Genomic DNA, 20479 nt, shown 5'->3' with positions numbered 1-20479 from the left:
TTATTAATGAAAAAATTTCCGTTGAATTTTGGAGTCCTTGTTTTTATTCTTGTGGTATCGAAAATGACATCGAGTATCGAATATTTTATTCAGTATCGGTATCGAATTGAAAAGTTTAGTATCGTGACAACCTTAAACAGAATGAAAGGATTTAACTGAAGGCCTGATAAATATATATATATATATATATATATATTTTTTATTTCTTTTACGGCTAAGTTAGAAAAAAGAAGAAAAAAAAGAAAATGGCTCTAAAGGCAAGTGGAATAATGTGTTTTAAAAAAAGAAACTAAACAAATCTATGTGAAAAGGACTGACCATGTTTGGCACGCTAGTGACAGCAGCCCCTTTGAGCTCATTGGGGAATGGTGGCAGGCTGTTGGGAAGCGCAGCTTTGTTCTGGAGCTGCTGCGGAGGATTTAGCTGCTGGCCCGGTCCAGCAGCACCCTGACCATAAGGCTGAGCCCCAAACGGACTTCCATTGCTACCCAGGCCCATCTAAGGACAACAGATAAGAAACAGAAGAGGACGTCATTTAACAATGTTTAGCTTCTAGAAAAAGCTACTTCATAGTTTTAATTCTGCAGGATGCATACTTCTCTTAAACAAAAATTTAGATTTACCAGCTTAAAAAAAAAAACAAAAAAACAAAAACACCTCAGCTCCTGCTGAGCACAGGTGCCCTTACTATCACTACTGTATTTCACTGCTCTACCAACCAAACTTGACACTTCAGCCAAGCCGTCATTACAAGACATCGCTCTTGCCAAAACAAGCACTTCTGTAGGCATGCCAGAGTAATTGTCCACAATTATGTCCAAATTAGTCAAGAGATTTTCAGGCACCATGTCAGCACAGCGTGACAGAAGCCATTGCCATGAATGGAATCAACTCTTAACAAGTGAATCAGCCCACAGTTTGCCTCCTCCTTTCCCTTTGAGTCAGGACAGTTGACAAGTTTGCATCGACTCCAGATTGGATGGAGTTCCTGACATCAATTAGAAAATAATTTAATGGTGTCTGTTATTTTGTCCTTTATTGCTTCTTTTATTCTTCAAATATAAATTTCAGGATCTATATACATTTTTCTAATACTATGGATACAAACTGCGATGTGGTAGGTCTCATCATTTGGATGGAAATTTGATTTTTTTCTAAAATAAATCCCACGTGCAATTCTTTTGAAAATCCAGTAAATTCAATTCAAGTGATTACGTTTTTTTTTTTTTTAAAAGCTAAAAATAGTTTTTATTGGCAAATTGAAATAAAAAAACATCCCTGATGTTGAAAACTCAGCATCTAGGAATTTGATTAAAGAGAAAATTGTGTTTGAAAAAAAAAAAAAAAATCAAGTAGAGCTAAGAGCTTTATAAAAACATTTTGAATAGAGATCTCTATAGGTGGGTTTCTGCTAAATACAGACAAAAACACATAAAGCCAGATATATGGCTCCAATAAACCAGCTGAGGGATTGTTTTCTATATCGCCTTGCTTCACACACTGATTAACTTGCTGCTGCTCTCTCATCCATGAAGCTGGGGACCAGAGCAGAGTCTGCCATGCCAGGCCGTATCTCCTCAGGCTGTTGACATCGCTCCAACAGACCAGATAAAAAGGACCCAGCTGAGACGACCAGACACTGGCAGCCTTTCAACACAGCTGAGCAGGAGGACACACACAAACACTCCCCCTACGTTGCTCTTCCCATTCAGGCATTACTCCCCCACCCAGACACACTCCACATGTTGGCAGACAGCACAGAGGCCAACTATCACCATAGCGCTCTGCTGCCAGACTGGGCTTTCTGGAGGATCTGGCCAACATCTCTCCATCAACGTCAGTTGTAACTTAAGTAAAGGTATTTTGCTATATCAGTCCGTCCTTACATCACTGATGTGGTAAAACCGTAGGCATCAACTTTTTGAAATACTTTAAAGAATAAATGAGAAAATTAATTGCAGCATGTTTTTCAGGCTCTATGAAGACTTGTGATTTTTTTTTAAGTGGTCAGGAGCGAGTGCATGTGAACCACTTTGAGTCCTTCACTTCATGCTTGTCTTTTGTAAGTCTAAATTTTATTTTATTTAATTACAGACATATGAACAGTCAATGGTTTACTTGCATTTCTCAAGAGCATTGATGTTTTAAAGATTTTTGAATTTAATAATGACCGATCTGTACGTCATGTTTTTCCAAAATGGGATAACAATCCATAGACGACAGAACTGGATGCTAAACAATTTTCACAACCTACATTTTAATATGCCTCCTGCCGTTATTCTGGGAAGATAATCGGCCAGTGTTTTGTCTGTTTGGTTTCTTGGCCCAGATCTGTTTCAAGAAGTAAGCCCCTTTGTCAAAAACTACCTCTTCTAGCTTAACTAAAATCAGCAGCTACATCTATGGACAAGTTAAATCCCTAGAAAGAAAAAAATAAAATAAAAATCATATAGCTACAAATATCAACATGTAGAATGGTGACCAGCTATTTAACTCTAATGCTGCGTTCACACCGGGGGCAGCTGGCGCGACAGAAGCAGCGAGTTTACATGCAAAGTCAATGGTTGACGCGCGTCAAGGCGCAGCAAAAAGTCCCGCGGCGCGTTTCGAGCAGCAAGCGCAGCGCGTCTGAGCAGCTGAAGCAGCGCGTCGGGCGCGTTTTGGCATCTGACGCGCGTGACGCGCCGCAAACGCGTTGCTGCTCGAGATGGAAAAATTGAATTTTTGCTGCTCGACGCGCCGCGTCAACCAATCAGAGAAGCTGATCTGGGAGCTGGCAGGGAGAGAGACACAGCGCTGATAACACAGACCGCTGTGATTACTCCTCTTAAACAGTTTATTAACGCACAATTAACTTAAAATATATACATCTGCCGGCAGAATATGTTCGCTTTTATTATCCTGATGCCTGCAGATCGGATTATTTAGATGAAAAACACCTACCAGCCGCCGCGGTAAACCGCGAGGAGGCGACCCGTCCAGAGGCTACTGTTGAATGGATTCCTTCTGTCGGCGCACCGCTGGTATGTGGGGGTCTGAGCGGCTCCGACAGAAATAACATTGGGAGGCAGGATTGTAATCTGGATGAACTGACTGCACTGATTACGTTTTCAGGTGTATTTTCTCACTTAAAAACATATTAAAACTAATTTATTCCCACTGATCACAGCAAATATAGCTGCAAGGCAGAGAAAGGATAGTGAAGCTCCGCCCAACGCGCGTCAGACACACTTTTGGACCGCGCAGCGAGAGCAGCAAAGCTGCATCAGACGCGCGTCAGAATTCACTGGTACAAGCAGCAAAAATGAAGCAGCAGACGCGATTTTGCTGCTTTTGCTGCCCCCGGTGTGAACGCAGCATAACTAGTACTTCCTCAACTTCTTAAAGGCTGAATTATACTCAGAAACCAGGTTGTCTGCACGTGTCACAGTGAATGCAAGTGTGCCCCCGCCCCTACCGCAGACACTCTGCTTCATCTCTCCAAAATGGTAGGTGAACCCAGACAGTGCTGCACACAGGAGGCCTCTGACTGGTCAATTCTACATAAGCTCTACACTATGAGTATTTCCTGTATGGTACCGGCTTGTTTGGTTTGTATGACCGCCATTGTGGAAAACGACTCGAGAAGTTGGACCAGTTAGAAGAGCGAGGTGCGCGAGAACGCTGGAACCCTTTTTTCTCCTGGATCCCTGCTCTTTTTTGCCCTGAAGTCCCTCTGTTGTCGCACAAACCTGCCCCCACTTCCTCACCGCTTCAGCCACATCTAGACCCATAGCTAGTTCGCGATTGTCCCTCTGGCGTTGTGGTGTGAAATAACATAGCGCGGACCAGGCTTCAATATTGGGCATAAATCAAAACTCACTGCGGCAAACTCACTTAAGGCTGGACGATATGGCCAAAACAATATATATCTATATTTTTTTATTTTAGTCGATACAATCTCATTCAGACATCGATATAAACAATTTAAAATCCTCAGAGAAACTGCAAAGAAAGGCCACAACAAGACCCTCAACACTTCTTAACGTTTTTATGCCAAGTCTATGAAACTCCTACAAGTTAAAATTTAAAACACATTTTTAAAGAAAAACTTCAATTTTTTTTGGGAGCTACAAGCTCAACAGATGAAATGCACATTTAACCAGGTGATTATCTTTCCCTCATATTTCTTGCCTCTTTCAGTTTCTTTGTCGGCTCCTTCATTTTTTCCATGTTTCACCATCCTATGTTCAAGAAGACAAAGACAACCAAGGCAAATAATTTATTTAAAATCTTTTAACTAATATCTAAAATAAATAAATAACATAACTCTTTCTGAAAATACAATTTAAAGGTTTCCAATTATTTCTCAAAAATCATCCTGTTAAGATTTCTCCCCCTCCCTCAGACAAGCTGCCCTACCCGAGTCTTTTTTTTTTTTTTTTTTACCAAAGGTTTGGTTTATTTTTATGAGAATATATTCTCATATCAAGTAAAACAGATCAAAACAGATCCTGGCCCTATTTTTTTTTTAACCCTTGCATAGCCAGCATTCAGAACACTGGTGACATCTGAACAAAAGCTTTATCTTAGCAGGGATCAACTCAGTCAAAACAAATCGATTCATACATCTCATAATGTCCCTCTGTAACCACAGAATGGAGCGTATATCTGAATACTGGAAATGTGTTCAGATGTCATTTCACAGTTATTGAATAAAATTATACTGATATTGAATTATTGTTCAGCTTTAGTTCCCCAACAAACATAAATCAGAATTTAAACAGGTTTACAATGTCAAACCGGAGACTTTTATTTCAGGACCACTCTGATGTCATCACTATAGAATCACTTCAGTCATAGTTCTCCCTCATGTCTGCCTTCATTATTGTCATCACACATTTTCCACCAGTTTCCAATAGGTCTGCAGTTATTAAAGATGGATTATTTCTTCAAATCATTTGTAAAAGAAAATATACTTTTGGTAAATTAAAGTTCAAATAAATGTTTTAAAAATGTGTTTATTTTAAACAACAAATGGGTAAACATGCAAAAGAAAAAGTAAATTCAATGCTAACATGCGTAGGAAAAACGAACACTTTTCTAACACTTTCTGCTTTTTGATTAAAGATGGGGTAAAAAAACTAAAGGAGTCCGTTTTCTTGCAGTATTTAAACCCGGGGAAGCTAGACTGCAACTTGAGTTTGGATATTTATAAAAGAAGATTATTCAAATTAAATGGATAAAAAAATGTTTTGCTGCAAAGTCTTAATAGCATATGGCATCTTTTAGAGGTCTACTCTAAAATACTTTTTGATTTGTTTAGTAAACTCATGATTATTTAGACAAATGGTTATAATACAGTGAACCCAACAGTCAATCCTAGCAGCGAATAACACTGCACGATCAGAATCTACAACAAATACAAACACAGGGACCCAAATGGTGACCCAGTAAAAGGATACATCAGCTTCATTACCCTGCTGCTCAGCTGTTAATAGTGGCTAATGTGGTTAGCAATAACAAGGGAAAATGCAAACAAATAGCCTAACCAGACTTCTAACTGCTGAAGCATAACTGACCTAACTAAAGCAAGTGGATAAGCAATGAAAATAAGATATTAGATGATCAACACAAATCTCTGTGTTAATCATAGTTCTGCAAGAAGCAGAACCATGACCCCCACCTCCGATTATGGATTAATAAGGCCTCTCACATAATACCAAGTGATCCAGGAAGATGATGGGTCCCGTCTGCTTACACAGCATGCTTCCTGTGTGGGTTACCACTCACAGTATTGACCTGAGCAAGATGTGGAAGGCGTGTAAAGGATTCCCAAGGAATCCCTGAAGGCTTCCCAAACGCATTCAGTGCTTTAAACATCAGCCAACTTTTGCACCACACACAACATGTTATTTACATCAGATTCTACTCAGCACTGCATTTCTAAGATCAGAGCAGGATGATAAATTAATATTGTAATTATGTCTAATTAGCCATTTATTAGGAAAAATACCTAAAAACCTTACTTAGGCTATCCAATTATTAATAGAAGAAAATTAGCGACAGATTAATCAATTGGCAAAATAAAAGTTAGTTGCAGCCCTTATATAAACTTAAATCTGGGTAGCTTAGCTGCTAAGAGTTTTTTTGTTATTTTCTCATTGTTTACAGCAGATTTAACAGCTTGGATTTAGTTACAGTCTAAATTCAGGTCAACTCCCCAGAGGGGGTGATGGAAATAAGAGAAATATTTCAAAAGAAATTTGTCATTTGTTATTATGAAACAAAAGGGAAAAAAAGTTGGAAAAAAGGCAGAAAACTTGTAAAGAAAATGTGAAACTTTATTTTCAATCCATATCAGACTGACCCTGTATGGGCTGTTCTTGGTTCAGACTTGCACTCTTCCTTTGTGTTGCATCACTTACGTCACACTTATTACACAATCTGGTACTCTCCCTCATAGTGGTTACAGGTTTAGTACCCCCTACTAAGGGAGCTTGGGGAGCAATGACTGAGAAGATTACTTCATTCTGTATCCTGATTTTACAGATGATGGCTAGGAACGAAGAACACGTAAAAAAGTATGTTTCAAAATTTGTTTATAGACTATCAGAGGAGAAAAAAAAACATTGTCAGTCTTAAACCACTAAACACACAGATGAAAAATAAAATTATTCACGACCAAATAGTTGAATCCACACAGATAAAAGTTTTTCAACCAATTCATCATATATTGAGTTCAGTTTTAAAAGTTTCCACCCAAATCACAATCTAACTAATCCCTGAATGAGTTATAACAATTAGAGTGAACTACAGAAGTGACATAACCACGTGCATGTGAAAGCGTTTTATTTTCTGGGATAACGGCAGAATGACTCACCTTGTTCATATTGCCTGCCTGCTGGGCTGCGCTGAGGGTGGTGTGAGCTCCCATCTGCTGTCCTCCCTGGGTAAGTGTCTCTACCAACGCGCTCCCAGATGCTCCAGGTCCAGGTGCGCTTCCTGGGATTGCAGCTGCTTGATACTGCATACCTGCCACACCAGCGCCCCGTCCCCTACCGGCGCTGGGTACGAGACCCCCATTCATCACCTGCCCAGGCTGAGGCTGCCCCCCTTGGCCTAAAAGTCCTGCATGGCCCGGGCTGTTGTTCATCATTGTTTGGTTAAATCCCGTCGATCCCAAACCCATAGCTGTGGTATTATTGTTACTGTTCTGTCCTACTACTCCAGTTGGTGTTCCTGGTTTCTGGCCCTGAGGGGACGAGTGGCTGTTAGGAGAACCCTGGCCGAGGGGGCTCTTGCCCAAAGGTGTCCCGAGCTGGGAGCCCATGCTGCCAGGTTGAGGGCTTGCAGAGTTGAGCCCAGTGCCTGTGATGCTGGAGGTGCTTCCAGCTCGAAGAAGCTCCGAGAGCTGCTTATGTTTGGCGGCTGCATCTTGAACGGGTCCGCCGCCTCCGGGAGTAGCTCCGCCATTTGAAGGCAACCCACCTAACTGGCTTAAGTCTCCTCCATTTGGGATCAACTCATCTGGCAGATCGTTTTCTAAATCATCCCACGGCAAAGACCCTAAATCTGTGGGTAAGAAGAGACAAGGAGAAAAATGTGAAAATTTTATACAGACAGGGGTAATACACAGACCAAAACATCTAATAACAACAATAGGGGTGTGGGAAAAAAAATCGTTTTGGCGATATATCATGATTTTTTTAGGCTAAACATTTTTACCTAAAACTGAGGGAAAATGGGCTACCTCTGCACCGCCAGTCTGACAGAAGCCCTTTTGCTGTGCGGCGCAGTGCATTATCTGTAGTTGAGGCAGTCACAGCCGAAGGCGTAAACTGACTCAAACCCAAAGCAACATGGATATCAAAACAAATGAACGACAAATATCATCTGATGAACATATACAGAGGTTGCTTTTTAATCTATACATTTAATTTTGAAAGCATGAAAATTATCAAAATATATGGTGATATTGCAATATAGTGATAATATCGTACCGCAACACCCATGCCAATACTCATACCTAGTAAACAATACGCAACCATATGGTCTAATTTTTCCATTTGCCATGTGAAAATTTTCTTCTGAAAAAATAGAATTTTATGGGACTGATAATTGAAACTATAACCATGTGTTTGAGGAAAACTAAAACAATGCAGCACCCTGAACATGCTGCTGTAAATAGGAGTAATAATGGTGTTAGCATAATAACTTGAAGATGCTTTTCTTCTGCAGGGTGAAATGAAAATGGTCGGAGTTGACGGAAAGACAGATGGACTAAATGTTGGGGAGGAAAAATTCTAGCAGGACAACACTGATCATAGCTGCATGTACTGATGTACCAGATTATTTCAGACCTACATTACCTCAGCTAATATTCAATCTTTATTAAGCAGCATGCAAACTGTTGCAAGCGTTTAATAAAAAAAAAAAAAAAAACGTCGCAAAAAAGGAATAGCAGCGACTATATACCAAAGTTTCCTGCAGGGAGGTGGGAGAATTCTTGCACGACAGAGAAGTGAGACTAATAAAGACAGCCTGGAGAGGCAGGCCTTGTTTAAAGCCATTTTTAGCGAGCATTCTGACAGAGCTTTTTTAATGAGAGAGCAGTTTGCCTTTTATTTTGTTCAAACATGGGGAACAGTAGGAAATGTTTGGGTACACTGAGAAAAAAGATCCAATTTAAGCTACATGAGATAGAGAAAAGCTTGTTCGCTATTATTACACACAAAACAGAAATGATGTGACACTGAAATCTAAGTTTAGTGTTGGTATAGTTTAAAAAATGGCTAAACAAGGTTGAATTTTTGTCCACAATGTAACTTTTATATGTTTGAGTATTTAAAAAGTCAAGGTGAACTCTGAATTAACCTTAACTGTATGATTTGATTGCAACGATTCTTTACAGTGACTTTAGATACCATGTTGTGAGTTGGTGATATATAAAACAGCCCATATAGTTAGTTCCAGTAGTCAGTTAAAGTTAAATTAAATAGGGAATCCATCTTATACCACTCCAGAAAATGCAAATATACAGAATATATATAAAAGAGAACTTTGTGTCACATCAATAATCATTCAATGCAAAAAAACAAGAATGCATGAATTATTGAAAACACCAAAAAGATATGTGATGCTTAAGATATGGTTTTAGATTGAAAAAAGTAGTTTTTTTTCTCTACTTCAGCCTTTTTGTTTTCGTTAACTATTTTTTTTTTGTCTGTCCCAAATAAAAATACTACTATCATTACATGTTGAATAGTGTGTAGTGATAGTATTTAACTGATCCAAATAATCGAAAAGCCATTGCTCTAAAAAGAGGTTTGATGAGATTGAACTGATTTAATTCAAAAATAGTTTATTGATCCTTAAGTGAATTTAAATATTAATCATCATGGTACATTAAAAGGTCTTCACTTAGGTTCAAGCAGTGTTGTAGTAATGAGGGAATCAGACCTACAGGTTTCCTGAAGCTCTCCTAGGTCACTACAGGACTTTACTGACTTTGAACTTGACTGAAAAGGTTCTCTTTGATATTTTATTACTTAATCACTAAACTGTATATTTTGGAGGAAGACCACATGTCTGATTTCTGTCACATTGTTCTGATCTGATGCACGCAGACATGGATGTTTGGCAGTTTGCCAGTTCTTCATCCCTTTTTAATTCTACAGCTCTGCAAACAAAACAATCCAAGAGTAAAGGGGAAGGGCGGTAGAGCAGCAGCTAATTTATTTGAACATTAAAATGAGCTGAAGCGAGTTCAGTTCTCAACCGGCACACAAACCAACCTGCAAGTTTTCACAGTTATGCCAACAAGATCACAGCTAGCTCACAAGAACTGTTCAAGTATAAAGGTCAGTCTTTCACTTAACAGAAAATTTGTCAAAAGTTTTAGACATTTTAGGTGATGATTCTTGCTGATAGTCTTCATGCAACACTTGGATTTGAGTTATAAAGTTTCATGGTCAGGGTCTGAAATTAACACTCACCAAATTCAACTGAATTTTTCACTTGAGTTAATGCCAAAGCACCATTCACCACAAGGCGAGTAAATGTTTGGACATCCTTTCATCTATTATTTTGGTAAGTCTCCCCTCTGTCCCCCTTTTCCTCTGCCGTCTTGTCCTCATGCGGCAGTAGACAGGTGCACACCCCCAACACCCCGTCATTTAATAACAATCCTGCCGCTAGCCAAACTGTGGCGGTATATAAATGGAGCAGCCAAGTCAACTAAAACAAAGAAGACAACATGACGATAAGGAGTAGGGGGAGGCAGGATCTACGGCCCCCTGAGCGACAACAAAGTTTATTAGAAATGAAAAAATAAAAATCGGAAAAACTGTGGCTGAAATTCGACTGTCCAATCTAATCCATGTATAGAGCACTATATAAGTGTTACGCTATTTAAAAAAAATGTCCGCTTGCCTAGTGAATGAAAAAGTGTCGGACTAAAGTTTCCCACAATGCACCTTGCAAAACAATGTGCATAAAAGGTGACTAAATGAACAGATATATCCCAGAATGCTTTGCAAGAGCTCTCCTCACAAATCAACATGGGATTTGTTTAGGGGGCGAGAAACAACAAAGATTGCGCAGGCACCGTGCAGGGAGGCGAAGTCACATGATCAACGGGGAGGGAAAAGCGGAGATCATCTGTCCATATGGTCAGTTATCTGGCTGTTAATGTTTTGTCATTTTCATTGTTGCCAACATCACAATGGTTGGATGAAGTCATGTGGCTGCAGCGTTTCTTGTTTTTATTTTTGCTTGTTTGTTATTACATTGGAGTAGCTCAGTGGACTTCTTCAGAGTTCATTGCAAACCCAAACAGATTTTACTTTTGAAATGCTAACATTGTAATCGACACTTTGGATCAGAAAGGTCGGCAAACTTTTGAGGCCAACTTATTAGTCATTAGGTTGAAATCTCACTTTAAACTATTCCCTTTATACAGTGACCTGCTTACTTTTAAAGGTATCCTTGAACAACGGGGAACATTTATCAGAGAGTGAGCTTGTTGCTCTTCGGGACTGCTATAAGAACAAATAATATTCGCCATCTTTAAGTGGGAAAAGTTGTATCCTTGTGAACACCACAGGATAGATTTTGCCTGAGGAGACCAGGGCCAACAGGTTAAACAACCTGCCGTCTTGAAACAATAGGTTTCAACCTTAGTGAGTAAAAGGCTTGCTATTGAGATTGATTTTGAAATAAAATCAGAGTCAATGATAGTGGATTTGCAGAAATGCTTATGGTGAGAATATTCATCTCGTCTATTTTCCATTTCTTTTTCTCATGGTTTCCTAGACACCGACAGACAGAGACATAAGTGCTTATACATGAGTTTATGGTTGGTCTATTATATGATGCTAAGGTGTAGAGCATTTCGCACTGGAAGGCTGACATTTCGAGGAGAATGAATATCATCAAGCAAACCTGTATTGGAAAGTAAGCTTGCATGAGCGATGCAAACACAAACCTTTGAAAACAGCATGTAAAGAAATGGGCTTGTGCCCTCCTGGCACGGATTTAATAGGCATTCCCTTACGGGAGCAGGTACAGGGTTGTGTTTTTTTTTTTTCCCTAAGTGGAGTGGGTGGGTCTTTTATAAATTTTGTGAAAATCATCAACTATACCTTTAATTCAACAGAGTTTTATTCACATGACTCTGAACACACCCCTGCTGATATGCTCTTTACAGTCCCCTGTGGAAGTTTTTAATGACAGAGAGGGGCTCTGTCATCTGTCTTTTGTTTAATTTAAATCTGCAATGCAATGTTAAAATCTGGAAGCTAGGGTTTGGCAGACTGGAACCGGTTTGAACCTTTCAATTCTCCTGGAATCTTTCGAACGTTTTATATTTAATTCCTAGTTTTGATGCCCATGCCACCCACCTGAAATAGAAGCCGCCTAATATCAGTGAAGAAGAATCCGCAGCAGTGTGCCAAGTCTGATGCAGCATTCAAAAGTGTGGCTTAAAGCTAATTAGGGAAATGACTAGTCTACTAGCCACGACCCTAGAGATGGGATTGTACTATACAAAGGACGGCACACGGCTGCCATAATTAAACACAGCTGAACTCAGAATGAGAGCCCCATTACCCGCTGCACCGGTGTTGTGCTAAGGCAGGTTCCCTTAAGGAATTTGTTACTCCTTTTAATTCATAGCGCAGCTTCTGCAAGGAGAGAAGAGCCTGTTTTATAGTTTTGTCTTCTTACTTAACGACTTAACAGGTACCCACCTTGCTTCCTACACATTCTGGGTACACTGAAAGGCACTTTAACGTAGATCTACCAAACTTATGAATAATTTTTGTAGTTTTCATGTCTAGTTGAATGGAACTGAGGTGCGATAAACAAACGTTGAGGAACTCTTTCAGTATGCCTTCCTGCTGCACTGCTTTTTCCTCCAGCTCAGGCATCAGCTTAGAACCACACCGCAGTCAGAATCAGGTAACTAAAATATAATTGTCTAATACAAACCTGAAGAATCAGACACTGGATATATGTGAACGTGTTTTAATGAGGGTTTAAACAATATAGCTCAGTTTTCAAATGTAACCTTGAAAGTTCTTCACTTTTATAAGATTTCATATGTTTTATATTTATATACTGGTTCAAAATAAGTGATAACTTTAACATTCACAAAAAGTTAGATGTTGAAGTAACTACATTTTATTAAGAAGTTCAGACCATTTTATTTAGAAAGACTTCTAGTTTGCCCTATTTTGCTATTAACATTAACTTCTATGATTCTTCTTAAAAGAATGATTTGTTTAAACAAGGAATTAGAATCAAACCATGCAAATTAAAACGATGCTCAACACAACTTATAGCCTGATTTAAGTGACACTAGGTGAAGTAAAAAGTGACATTCAGTAACTGCAGCTATAAGTGGTATTGTCTGGATTTTCAGTTCGTTTTCATCAAGTCTTAAAAATGAATTCAACCGTAGCAGTAATGGGAAGTTGTTTGTTTTAAAATGTATAAAGGATTTACAGAGTTGCGATTTTTAGACCCCCTCTAGCATTTTTAACACATTAGCACGACGTGGATACATTAAAAGCCCCTCCCACATATATCGGCTCACTGGCATGGCAAACCCTCATTACGGCCATTACTTTGGATCAGCTTGGTTTAATCTTTATGCTCAATTTTTTTTCTGTGGGGGAACCGCCTTCAGCTTGGTGGCATACATTCTATGAGCCAGTTTTCTTATTTGAACAGTTTCTATCAGATGTTTTCTGAACTCTGGAACCAGTTTTTCAATTGTGCTGGTTTTCCTTCCCCCACCTGTTAATCAAAACACTGGATACACTGGCTGAGGGAAGGCATCCCTTTTTGATACTCATAATAAAGAAAAAGGTTGCTTTTTGGAAAACTTTTCCAAACGCAAACCAGCAGAGTCACGTTTGAAAAACAAGTGCTAGCTATGATTCAATTTTAACATGACTACATTTTAAAACAGCAACCTGGGAGCTGTGATTAGCATGTCTCTAAAAACCAACTACGAAAAGGATCTCAATCAGTGATAAATAAAAGTTAGTTATATCCTTTAGACTACAATGATCCACATATTTCAGTAGAAACCAATGTAAATGTTGAGTTTTAGTTGAAAAAAATGGCTGTAGCAACATGTTATACATTCTTAATTATTTCTATACATAAATACTGGAATGCTTAAGTGTTTTTGCCCCAAGGCTTTCATTCAATTAGAGCATGTGTCAAACTCAAGACCCAACCCCAACCTGTCAGCCAATAAGTTCAACCCTTAATAGTAAAAAACGCACACCACACCATAAACTAGCATGTGTTCTTTTAAAGTAAAAAAATAAAAATGCTAAAAATGTGAAATAATTCGAAGTTATAATACCAATAGCCTGACCAGCCAGATATATACAATTTGTACACAGCATACTAGTGGTGAAAGGAATGGGAGATCCCAATTTCAAATTCGGGACAAAGGTAGTCAGTGGAAAACGTTTAAAACAAATCAAATAACTACTGATAAAATGCAAAAACAGATTTTCTTTGATAAAAAGAAAATGTTTTTAAAGCAGCCAAATGTTTAAATTTTTAACAATATAAACAGCTTCAATGATCAGTCTGTTACAGCGACAATCTTGACTGTTATGGCTACATAAAAGTGCTGTTGCAATATGGGACCCCCTCCTGCGCTGTGATTGGTCAGGTCTATTTTACTAGACTGGTCAGTCTGGCTGGCCAGGCTATAATAGCAGAGCAGAGAGCACTTTGTAAATGATATGATGCATGAAAAGTTTAGTTTATACATTTGAAACCTGTCCTTTCAAAAGAATCTAGAACTAGAACTAGAAATCTGCAACTAATAACACCAATATCGGCATCCTGTTTAGTTATTTTTATATTAATCTAACACAACAAAGTTTAGAAGTCTGAAATATCCTTTCTTACATATAAGGTTATTTTCAACATATGCAGTCTGGTGGGAGCGTATGTGTCCACCTGCGTGTGAGAGCACCTGAATCAGCATCAGCTTGCATTGGTGATAACAGTATAAAATTCCTGTTTTCGACTTAAGTTTTTTTTTAATTTTTATATTTTATAAAAGAGAGCTAAAAGTAGATAAGAAACCATATAGAGGCAGAAATAGCACATGATGTGCTCTGCTGTTACTATAAAGAGGTTAACAAACCTAATAGGGCTGCAACTAGCATTTATTTTGCAATTAGATTAATGTGTTGATTATCTTTTCGACTAATCAGATAGAAAAGGTTACTTACTTTTTACAAAATTTAACCAGATGAAAGTAAAACTTCCACTTGAGGAGTTCTGAATAGAGCATGTTAACAGATTTTTTTTAAATGCAAAATTTATTTTTATTTATTTTTTTAAATATCTTCGAACATTTACTGCTCTAATTGGGTCGCTCTGTCAGCTAAAGGCACATTTTAGAGTCTCTATACTCCAGATAAAAATTAAGCCATCACTAAATCTTTTGACGTTTATTTAATTAATCGATAAATCACAATTAATCTAATTAAATGTTTCATCCCTAAAATCTAATGACGTAACAGTGCATAATTGCAGCAGAAATGCCAAAATTAGATACTTTATGACTGGTTTTCTGACAAATCCCTCCAGAGAGGTTTTTCACGAATATTTTCAATTAATAATTTCTGCAGCCAGTGCATTTCAGCGTAACCGTGTAATTGCAGCAAAATTTTCACATCTAAGACCGCAACAGGACATTACCCCAAAATGTGCTGACGAGAACCCTGAAACTGCTGTGGAAATATATGCTTTTTTGAACATATAAAAAAAACCTTTATTGTCATAGTTAATGGAAACAACAACTGTGACAAAGTCAGGGAGTTATCAGTTTTGTTTCAATTAATTTACGGATTTAAGCTTTTCCATGTCAAAACTGATTTCGGGTTTTTTCTCTAAGATCAGGCTTGTTGATTCTGGTTTTTACAGGTTAGAATTTGTTTATCCTGAAGCTTGTACCACACATTAAAATAAAATAAAAAAAAATCTGTGTGCTTTGTTCTTTGTTGGACATACTTGTTTAAGTTCAATATAAAAAAAATGATCACATTACCTCTAATTATGTAACTGTGCATTTTTACCCTGAAAGTTAAAATAGGTTTTGATGATCAGAAAAAAACAAAAAACAAAACAAAAGAAAAACAAAAAATTTATCAGATCTGATCCAATGATCATCAATCAGTGCCAGTCAGGGAGAAATCATCTAATTTTAGTTTCTAGTTGACCGAGTACCACATATCTAGTTTTTAAGATCTGAATATGCTCTGAGCTCTAGGATTAAACTCTTTTATCATTCCCAACCCTTACAGCCCAGGGACAATAACACAAGAGCTTTTATCAAACAACTCACTGCTTTAGCAACATCAGTGTGCAAATATCATCATCTATCATTAGCCGAACCATTTGTGGTTGGGAGGGCGTGATGTTGAAAGGCAATTTTGCAAAAATAAATAGTGCAGTTAGGCTTTCCAATTCTCCTCCATGTTAACAATAAGACAGGCCTCCTGCAGAAGCCATTATGGTTAGACATGTTACCATTAGCGAATCCTCTTGAAAGGAGTTTTTTTGTTCTTATTTGATACCAAGAGCAGCAGGTTTTAAAACATTTTGCTGAAAATGTCCCCATGCCCAGCAGACTGCACAATATAAGGGAAATATGTGACTGCAATGTTATTGCTGATAATTGCTATGATGATATTAATCATGATCAATCTGCATGTTTCTTGTAAAGAGAGAGAAAAAAGGAAGACAAGTCAAAATCAACTTCAGTTATAAAATGAAGGATTGTGTTTGTCAGCAACATTAACGTAAATTCAGATGTATAATTTAACCTTAGGTGAACTCCTAATTTATAACCAAATCACTTAAAATTATTGTCACTTCAGGTTGTCTTTTTTTTTATCCGTTTCAGGGAAACATTTGTTGAGACTACAACCAAATGTCCTACACTTACAAAACCTGCAATTTTTCTAAATAAATTCAAACTGAGTACCAGTCGATTGTAGCTAAACTGCAGAATAACCATGCAGTTCGAGAAAGTATTGTCCTATCAGCCAGTTTCTGGCTGCTATTTAAAGTGCAATCACTTGATTAGTAATTAACCCACAAACTATGTTGTCCCTTCAAAAATAGCTGCAGATTTTTCATTTGTGTTTGCATCACTATTGGTACCAATGAGAACATTAATAATACCAAGAATAGTATTTTTTGTTTTTATATTTTGTTTTTCTATTTTAATTCCTGTTGGCAACATGAACTTAAATATGCACTGCCAAAAATTAAATATAACTGAAGGATATAATGGTCATTTAAAGTCATTTTTTCACACATTGCAATGCAGAGGCTTGCTTTACCTTGAAAATCTGTTTCTAAAGCCTGATTTTATCCCTGCAGAGATGATCTTGTCTAATTTTCAAGTATTATCATTAGTATTTTCGATTAAATAGTTCCCTCCCCAGAAATAAACTTCAAAAGACATCTAAATATCCACATGGCTGGCTTATTTCATTTACACATGCATGGGGCAAATTAACAATGTGGCAGGGAGTGATCCAGCTAAAAACAAGGAGAGCTAGAACTGCAGCAATCTCCCAACAATCTGGCCTCAACGTAAACAGGGTCTGAGCGAGGAGAAGGAAACCACAACAGTGCCGAAAAACAGTGAGAACACCCCTTTATCAACTCACCTGGGGTTAAATCTGAACCTGGGCAGTCTGGCTGACAAGTAGGAGTTAGTATTATATATCACACGGATTACTGCTGTGTGCAAACAGTAGATATTGAAGGTTTTTTTTTCATTTAGAAAGAGTGGTAAGGCCTTACCTTGTCCATCAGACGCTGATAGGGCAGGTGAACTCAGTTTCGGTCGCTTGGAGCTAGGAGGTCCGACATCCAGCAAGTTTTCAGCCATAGTTGTCTTCAAAGTCTTTCAGGTTTCTTAATTATGCACTAACTTGTGACAGGGAAGTGTTTTAATCGGGCGGAGCCTTCCCAGTTAGCACATTAGCAAGTTGGCAGCTTAGTTAGCTAACTGGCTAATTGCTCTGGCAACTGTTAGCTACTCCTCGCTGTTAAGAGTCAACGTCTTTCAAAAGAGATGCAATAGCGCCCCGCTTCGCCACCGCCATTCACCCCATGATAATCCAACACCCAACACCCACATTATTACCATTAAATAACCGAAAATAAAAGAGTCCCCATGTAAAAATCCGGCTTCAATGAGTCAATCCAGATAAATTAGATAAGTTGCTGCATACCGGGAGAAAAGTCGTAATTCCTAAATGTTTAAAGTACCCATTTTGCGTGACGTCAAATTTCTTCATGCAAAAATCGCGCGAAGCTCCGCAAAATTGCACACTTGCACAAAAAATGCAATTTCTGGGGGAAAAATCCTCCTCGAAAGCCGCGGTCTCGTCCTCGGGTAGCGGACGGTAAACAACGCTGCTCCCGAACGGGCGACAGGGGGCTCGAATCGCCGCACTCTGAAGGGGAAATCAGATATACGGAGCAATTCTGCCCGACGACCACCGTTCTGATTCCAGTTTTTTTCGCACAAAATGTTCCAGGCGCGACGTTAAGGTTTCGTTTTCGACAGAAGGACGCTGTCACAGTCTGGTAAGGATACTGTATTTCTACGCGAAATCCAGTGTTGGATCGAAATCCCAATTCCGAGCCACGACAAGATGGCGGCTGTTGATTCCTTCGATACAAAAAAGTTTTTTTTTCTTTTCCAGATCGACTATGGAGGGGGAGGGGCCGCACAATCACGCCCTGCGTAAAAACGCTGCCACCGGACAACGCTAGGGGCGCTCAAGCACTATGAGAGGAGGAAAGCAATTTATTTTGCTTATTACATTTTTAACAGTGTTGTAAATTAAGTTGATTACAATAAAAAAAAACCCCTTTTTTGGAAGGTTTTTTTTTTAAAAAATTATTTTGTACTGTTGTAATGTTAATGTTTGGACTAGTATAAGGTTCAATAACCTAAGTAAGACATAATTTTTTTCTCATATGTGACCTTTATATCCAGTTAAAAAGCACTTATTTTATATTAACATTTTATTCAAATGATTGAATGTTATTTGTATTGCTTATTTCCTTTAACTTCGAGTATATATATGTATATACACACACACACACACACGTCTGTTTATATATGTATACATATGTATATATACATACACATATGTCTGTGTATATATGTATACATATGCATATATATATATATATATATACATACGTATGTATATATATTTTTTTTTCAAAAGTGATTTAATACATTCTTACTTCTTTTATCTATTTTCAATCATTAAATTAATAGCTTAGATACATTTGACAATTACATAATAATATAAAGTTAATGAGACGATGTTTATAATGTATGACTTTTAACTTTCTAATAACATAGTCCCAACCATGCGCAAGTCTTACCATCAAACGGACCCCCTAAGAGTTTAGTACAGTAACTATTTTCTCAATTTCTTTCAGTCAGCAGGAAAAAAAAAAAAGATATTAACCTTACATTTTTAAAGTTCTAGCGTTCACTTTGTTCCAACCAATTATCAAAATGTCATTCATGAGCTATATTGATGCTTCTGGGGCAAGGTAAACAAAAAAATAAAAGTACCATCTTTGCAAAAGTACACTTCCAATACTTTGCAAGTCTATCTAGTTATGCTTATACCATTGGGGTGCTGTGGGTGTTCATGGTCGTTGGCAAGTAGATCACACGAAGGCAAGTAAGTGTTTAATGGGGAATTCTTTAAACAAGACAGAAAAAAGAGACAGCAATATCAGTGTGCATATGTGTAAATAGTGTTAAAGATATTTAGATCTCTATTTAGTTTTGCAGTTTTCCGCTTCATGACTCATTTATTTTTCATACTGGAAAAAAGAAGAATGGGATTACATCATGACTCTAAAGATCTCTTTCTCATTTCTGACACATGCACATGTAAAAATATATATATATATAATTAAATGTATCAAACTAAATGCATAATTGTACAAACAGTGATTTGTGCAAATGTGTACAGATTTTGATAATTTTTTGATAAGACATCTCACATATTCAAAACAAACAGAATACATTTCAATCATGAAAACAGAATGAATATTTTAGTTACATGTGAGCTGATTTAGAAAAGCTGTAGTTCTCTAAACCGGTGACATGTTACTGGTGAAGAGTTTCTGACAAAATGGGATTTGTGTGTTCCTTTGGGATATGCCACACAAGATATAACGTTAGCAAATGTTATTTCTGATGCTAGCTAAATGTTGTTTTTTTTATTTAATAAAAATAACCACTTAATTGATCTTAATCAAATCTCTACACCCATCTCAAAAAACACAGTATAGCAGCATGACTGTAAAGACTGACTTTACTAAACTGCAAAAACTGATAGAAAAACAGGTAAAAATTTCCTGAAAAATTTTTTTTTTCCCTTAATTCAAGTAGGTAGATAAGATAATCTGCCAATGGAATGAGTATTTTTGGCTTTAAAGTAAGAAAACTAGGTATTATTCACTTGAAATAAGATATTAGCGTTGTTTTTTGTTTTTACTTATTTTAGGTGTAAATTATCTGATTCCAGTGGCAAATTTTATTCCTTACCTGCTCAAATCAAGGGAAAATAAGTTATTTCAAGAGTAATTAACCTACTCATATTTGAATTTTTGCAGTGTACATTATACAACACATGGCCTTTTAATTTCCTACACACCAAAAATATGCGCTTTTTTTCCCCAACCACAAACGACATTAAAAGGAGGTGCTATTAAAAAAGTATAGTTTTCCCACATTAGAAACACAGCCGCAGGGGCATCATGATATGGGACACGCTCACTACCTCCAAGCATAAATCACTATAGTCTCAAAGTTAAATATTTAATTAGAATTTCTGAAACACTTTGAACGCAGGCCTCTTTCTCAGTGCAGATATAAGGACACTGCGGTGAGTAT

General features: G+C 37.6%; 1 protein-coding gene across 5 annotated transcripts in view; it reads right to left on the bottom strand.

Annotated features, from left to right (window-relative positions):
• Positions 1-18235, bottom strand: part of LOC107083428 (CREB-binding protein-like) — a 46943-nt gene extending 28708 nt beyond the window's left edge. For 2 of the 5 annotated variants that reach the window (XM_015372629.1, XM_015372630.1), the window contains exons 1-3: positions 17341-18235; positions 6863-7554; positions 319-498 (exon numbers count right to left, since the gene is read on the bottom strand). In XM_015372629.1, the coding sequence (XP_015228115.1) occupies positions 319-498; positions 6863-7554; positions 17341-17428 (960 nt within the window). In that variant the 5' untranslated portion in view covers positions 17429-18235. The remainder of the gene's footprint in view (positions 1-318; positions 499-6862; positions 7555-17340) is intronic. The other 3 variants (XM_015372632.1, XM_015372631.1, XM_015372633.1) reach the window with 2 other exon arrangements.
• Positions 18236-20479: the final 2244 nt, after the last annotated feature.

The sequence above is a fragment of the Cyprinodon variegatus genome, unplaced genomic scaffold, assembly GCF_000732505.1.
Source record: "Cyprinodon variegatus isolate N-32 unplaced genomic scaffold, C_variegatus-1.0 Scaffold74, whole genome shotgun sequence".
NCBI classification, from domain to species: Eukaryota; Metazoa; Chordata; class Actinopteri; order Cyprinodontiformes; family Cyprinodontidae; genus Cyprinodon; species Cyprinodon variegatus.
The sequence above is the reverse complement of the archived record's forward strand: the minus strand, read 5'-3'. Positions and strand labels throughout refer to the sequence as shown.